The sequence below is a fragment of the Pediculus humanus genome, genomic scaffold (genome assembly GCF_000006295.1).
Source record: "Pediculus humanus corporis 1103172108290 genomic scaffold, whole genome shotgun sequence".
NCBI lineage: Eukaryota > Metazoa > Arthropoda > Insecta > Psocodea > Pediculidae > Pediculus > Pediculus humanus.
Window position 1 is genome coordinate 2,262,663 of NW_002987859.1, and position 6,088 is coordinate 2,268,750.

Below are 6,088 nucleotides of genomic sequence, written 5' to 3' on the forward strand. Positions count from 1 at the left end.
TTTTATTTTCACAAAAAAAAAAATTAGTAACTGATAATTATTAAACACAACTGTTTTATTAACAATGGATTATCCAGACTGTTTAAATGTATTGCCAACTTTTAAATTTTATGTTGGCAATTCTAATTATCTATTAATTCCAACGAACGTCAAAACGTAAATTTCCTTTTAGGTCCTTTTTTTATTTATTTATTTATTTATTTACAATGAAAAAAGTATTTTACGACATTGAAAATTTTGAGGAGGAGGAGGAGGAAGAAGAAGAGGAAAATAATTCGAGCAATAGAAAAAAAAATAAATATCAACATAAAACCGGAGCATTATTATTCTTAATCGATGCCAGGGAAAAAATGTTTAAATTACAATTAACCGAAAACAAATGTGCTATGTTATGTTGTTTAGAAGTAATTTTGAAATTTTATATAAAAATACCTATTGATAAATACCCATACATAAAATACCTATAAAAAATTTATCAAAAATATTTTTTTTTAGAGCATTAGAAATACGATTAGAAAAAAAATATTTAATGAAGAAAAATGCTACTGTGGAGTAATGCTTTTAGGAACATCACAAAATAATAATCCATTAAATTTAGATAATATTTTTATAATACAAGATTTTAAATTACTAGGAGCCAAACATATTTTGAAAATTGATGAAATAATTGAAGGTTTTTAGTACTTTCACATTTTTTTCATTATTTTCTTGTTTTTATTAATTTTACATTTAAAAAACTAAACCTTATATTTTTTCAGATGTAAAAAATTTTTCCTATGAAAATAAATTTGGTTTCGAAAGTTTTTCATTAGGGGATGCATTTTGGTTATCAATGCATATTTTTAGAGAAAAGTGATTAATAAATTTTATTTTAGATAAATTTTAAAGCATTATAGTATTTTTATAATTGTTTTATATTGCTTCAAGGTCTCAACAATTAAATAAGAGTATATTATTTTTAACTAACGATGATGATGGTGTAACTGATCAAAATAATGATTATAACAGAGCCATGACAAGTGCAAAAGATATGAAAAAAAATCATATATTTTTAGATGTTATTCAATTGGGAGAAAGTTTTGATACTGATAAGTTTTACAGTGTAAATATTTTCTTTTACATTCATACTGTATATTTTAAAGATTTTTTTTAATTGAGTGATATATTAAAGAAAAAAAAAATTTTAGAAATTATTAAAAGCTTCGCAAGATAATGTTAATTATGTACATTCTAAACCAGTCAGTAGTTTAAAGGAAATTGAAAATAGAATGAATAAAATTAATTTTAAACATGTTACATTAGTAAAATTACCTTTTGTAATAGGTGAAGATTTTCAAATTGGCATATCGATTCATTTTCTTGCAAAGTAATTTTTTTTTTTTCCTCTATTAAAACTTTTATTTATTTACATGTAGAATTTCATTAAAAAATTTTAACTTTTGTTTTTTTTTTTTTTATTAGGAAAGTTAAACTTCCTTTTAAAGTAAAACTTAGTAAGTCGACAAATGAAAGAGTTTACACCAAAATGCAAATGTTTGAAACTGAAACGGGAACTGTTGTAAATGATGATGATATTTTAAAATCTCAAATTGTAGGGCAAAAAGAAATCACTTTCAATTTGGTATGACTTTTACACCATTTTTAATGAAATAATACTTTTAAATGTAAAAATAAATCAAAAACCTTTTTTTTTTTTAGCCTGAATTAAAAATGATATCGGAAAGTGGAAAAATAGAACTTCGATTATTGGGATTTAAACCTGCATCTGTAATTACGCTTGAAAATTTTATAAAGCCATGTGCATTTATATATCCGGACGATTATACTTATAAAGGTTGATTTTAAATCGATTAAAATGATAATTATTGTACGATATAATTTAAAAAGAAAATTTTGCGTTTGTTCTTAATTTTTTTTTTTTTTAGGGAGCTCAGTGTTTTTTGCTGCTTTTTTAAACCGCTGCATAGCAAAACAAGTCGTACCAATATGCACGCTTTGTTTAAGAAAAACATCCGCGTGTCGATTTGTGGCTTTAATTGGTCAAAACGAATGTTCAGATTCTATTGTCGGTAGAGATTTGCGTCAAGGCTTTGTCGTTTTTTTTTTACCATTTGCCGGTAATTTCCTTATTAAAAATTTTTAGTTATTAGTAATTTAATTTTAAATTACACCAATTTAATTTTCAGAGGAAGTACGACCGTATGAGGATGTCTCTACGAAAAGAGCAGAACCCGAACAAGTGGAAATAGCAAAGAAATTTATAAAAAAATTAAAATTTAAATATAACGTTGAATGTTTTCAAAACCCGAGATTAAAAGCTCATTGGTCAGCCATTGAGGCTCTTGCATTAGATTTACCCGAACCGGAAGAAACGAACGATTCTACCTGTATGGTATTTTACTTATTTATACGGAATTGAAAAAAAAAGGTTGAGACAAAGATAATGATAAAATTTACAGACCCGAATTATGAGTTGATGTCTGCTAGAGCGGGAGATTTAGCTAAAAGATTCACGGAAGCTGTTTATCCAAATGATTACGATCCTGAAATTTACGGTGCACCCAAAAAATCAAAATCATCCGCCGGCAAATCATCAAAACCTGGACCTGCAATCGACATTAAAAATGTTGAAGAATTAATTAAAGCGGGAGAGGCAAGTTTTTCATTTATTAAATAAATTTACGATCGAGAAAAATAATAATATTGATAATAATAATTTTTTTTCTAGGGAGAAAGACTTACGAACGATGTTTTAAAAGCATTTCTTAAATCTGTTGGCCTCGGTAAAAATCTATCAAAAGTAAAGAAGTCCGATTTATTAGAAAGAATAGAAAATTATTTAAATTCGTGATAAATAAGAGATGTGGAGGATGAGTTTGCAAAAATTAATTTTTTTCGAATTGATTTCCTTTTGTAAAAATAAATTAAGAAAGAGTAATATATATATTTTTTTTTTTACGGTATACAAAACTTTTTTTTATAATTACTTTGAAAAAATTTGAATTTATATTACGCCACCTGATATCACCATTTTAATTTTTTCGAAAATCAACGACGACAATTGTTGTTGTTGAATGGTTTTCTAATCGTGTTTGAATTTATTTTTTTTTTTTTATTCGATATGAAAAACTGCTCGTTGATTTATCTTTTATTGATGTAGAAGAAGAGGAATGTTGAAGAGACGTTTCGAAATTATCATTATTATTATGATTCGGTGCCAAAGTTACCTAAAACAAAAAATTAATTTAATTTATCCAAATTATTTTTTTTTAAAAATTTAAAAATGAAATTATTTATTTTGCTATACTTCGACTTTTGGAACGGCTAACGGTCTCATTAATGATTTTATATTGGATGACACACTCGATTGTAAAACTGGAGTACTTGCACATAAAGCAACAGTTGTTAACTGAGAGACAACCGAATAAGGTTTTCCATTCACTTCCGGTCCCGGATGTGATATTGTCCTAAAAGCTTTTCGCAATCTCGATTTAATACCCGAACTTGCTAAATTTGGAATAAAATGAGGTTTCTAATAAAAAAAAAAAAAAAAAAAGGAAGAAAAATCAAAAGGTTTAAATTTTTACTTTTAAAATTAAAAAAAAAGAAAAAAAAATTTTTATTTACATAATTTTTGACTTTTTCATCTAATTCCGGTTCGCTTCCCCATTTTCCTAAACTTATACTTTTATCGGAAAATTTTTGTTTCGTGAATTTTTCTATAACTTCAGCACAAACGTAACGTCCGCAAAATCTTGCCCATTGCTCTGCTTTTAATCCTCTTCCGGAATCCCTCAGGCTTGGTGATGCTCCTAAACAATCGTAAATAAAATTTATAAGCACCTAATTTAACCGCGAATGTAAGTAAGTAATTCTATTAGGTTACCAGCAAAAAGAAGAAGTTTAGCACATTTTGTACGTCCTTGAAGTGCAGCTTTCATAAGCGGTGTAAAACCTAATGAATTTCTTGCGTCGATTTCAACATTCGGACATATCGAGAGCATGTAATTAATGGCTTCAACTTGACCTTTTCATTTCAAAAAATAATAATAATAATAAATAATTTTCTATTAAAAAAAAGTAATTAAATTTCTCAAATGAAAAAAAATTTAAATCGCCATTACCTGCTTGAGATGCGAAATGAAGAGGCGTGTTACCTTCGTTATCTTGTTTATTCACATCAATTTTTGTTAGTTTTAATATTGTTTTTAAATTTTTTAACGTTCCATTTGATGCTATGTAACTTAAAGCCGTCTAAAACCAAAACAAAAACAACAACAACAAAAAATTTAATTTAAACTTAATACTTTCTTTGTTTTTTTTTTTTTTTTTTTTTACAGATCATTTAAATTTAAAAAAGATAAAATATAAATAAAAAGAAAACATTATTATAAAATTTATTTTTAATTCAAATTATTGCCAATTAAAAAAAAAAAAAAAAAAAAAAAAAAAAAGAAAAAAACGTTTGTCGAAAGTGAAATCAAAGGAAAATTTTTAAACCTAAAAATAAATTTTTCTTTTTTTTTTTTGAATTCATTTCAATGAAAACAAAACAACCGATTGTTTAAATAAATTTTTAAACTAATTTTCCTAAAAAATTTAAAATTTAAATTTTGAAAACTTTAACTTTTTTTTTTTTTTAATTTTTTGTGTGTGCGTTAAAATCAAATCGATATAAGCCAAATAATAATAATAATAATCGATTTTTGTTTTATTTATATTAAACATTACAATTTAAATCCTCTTTGTTAAATACCCATTGTTTTATTTATTTATTTGTTTGTTTGTTTGTTTGTTTGTTTCAAATAAATAAATAATGGGGGGATAAAAAATTATTATAAAATACAATTTAAAAAAAAAAAATTTTCATTCTGCTTTTAAAAACAAATCGATCAAAATTTTCCTAGTTATTTTCCTCCATTTTTTTTTTTTTTTTGTTGTTGTTAAATTTCCAATAAAATTTTAATTTTGTTACAAATTGTTGTTGTTATTCACTTCTATTATAAACAAAACAAACGTTTGTTTTACGTTACATTTTCCAATATCGAAACGAGAAAATTTTTTTGTTTAATAATACACGCGAATATTGTACGTAGCGATTATTTTTTTTGCTCTAAATTATATTATTTTTCGATATCAATAATAATAATAATATTTTTTTTTTGCTACAATCAATGGAATTCACGTTCGAACTGTTCGAAATTACTACGACGACCTTTTTGTTCTTTTTCATTACGATGAAAAAAAAAATATTTAAAAAAAAAAAATTGTATAAACAAACGTTATTAATTAAAATTTTATAAATTATTAATTAAAATAAATAAATAATTAATTAAATAAATCAATTTTTTTTTGCTTTTTTTACCCTTTTTTAAAGTAACTTTAAATTTTCATTTAATAAAAAAATAAATAAATAATAAATTCTACAGGAAAATTCGTTTAATTTTAATAATATTCATTGAAAAAGATTCAAAAAAAAAAAAAAAAAAAAATGGCGAAAGACTAAAAAAAAAAATAATATTTGTTTATAAATAAAAACGTGATAGAAGAAAATAAAAATATTAATGCCGACAAAAAAAGGAGAAAAAGGAAAAGAAAATGAGATGTAAATAAAAATATATATATATGTATATTTTCCCGCGTTTAAAAAAATCAATAATACTCAAATTTTTGCAAAAAAAAAAAAAAGAAAAGAAAAGTTTGTTATTAAAATCAATAAAAAACCTTTTGTCTGGTGTTATTATTATTATTATCATCATCTTTTTTTTTTATCATCGCAACTTTTTTTTATATCATTTAATGTAAAATTCCACGCGATTAATTTTCGCAGATTTTTCGTGAAAATTTTTTTTTTTATAAATTAAATTTTATAATAATGCCCATTCATCAAATATATTTTAAATGGAAAACTTTTATCACTTTTCTTTTTTTCCTTTTTCTTCTTATTTCCTTTTTATGTCAACAATAATAAAAATAAATAAAAACAAAAAACGAAATCACACAGAATCGTGACAAAATTCTTTTTTTTTTCGATTTCGATATTGGAAAAAATAAATTAGTTTTTATATTTTCAATTTTTTATTAAAGA

The 6,088-nt window shown here is 23.6% G+C and overlaps 2 protein-coding genes across 2 annotated transcripts; one reads left to right on the top strand and one right to left on the bottom strand.

The window, feature by feature from the left end:
- Positions 1 to 206: 206 nt before the first annotated feature.
- Phum_PHUM543830 (ATP-dependent DNA helicase 2 subunit, putative) lies at positions 207 to 2,677 on the top strand (the record flags this gene model as incomplete). Its single annotated transcript, XM_002431672.1, has 10 exons — positions 207 to 404; positions 496 to 673; positions 759 to 852; positions 928 to 1,102; positions 1,188 to 1,366; positions 1,462 to 1,621; positions 1,699 to 1,834; positions 1,926 to 2,117; positions 2,187 to 2,387; positions 2,460 to 2,677. The coding sequence occupies 10 exons, from the start codon at positions 207 to 209 to the stop codon at positions 2,675 to 2,677; spliced, it is 1,731 nt and encodes a 576-aa protein (XP_002431717.1).
- A 624-nt stretch (positions 2,678 to 3,301) lies between these two features.
- On the bottom strand, positions 3,302 to 5,233 carry Phum_PHUM543840 (ankyrin repeat-containing protein, putative; the record flags this gene model as incomplete). The annotated part of the gene is made up of 5 exons (XM_002431673.1): positions 3,302 to 3,507; positions 3,687 to 3,812; positions 3,887 to 4,027; positions 4,125 to 4,254; positions 5,207 to 5,233. The coding sequence occupies 5 exons, from the start codon at positions 5,231 to 5,233 to the stop codon at positions 3,302 to 3,304; spliced, it is 630 nt and encodes a 209-aa protein (XP_002431718.1).
- Positions 5,234 to 6,088: the final 855 nt, after the last annotated feature.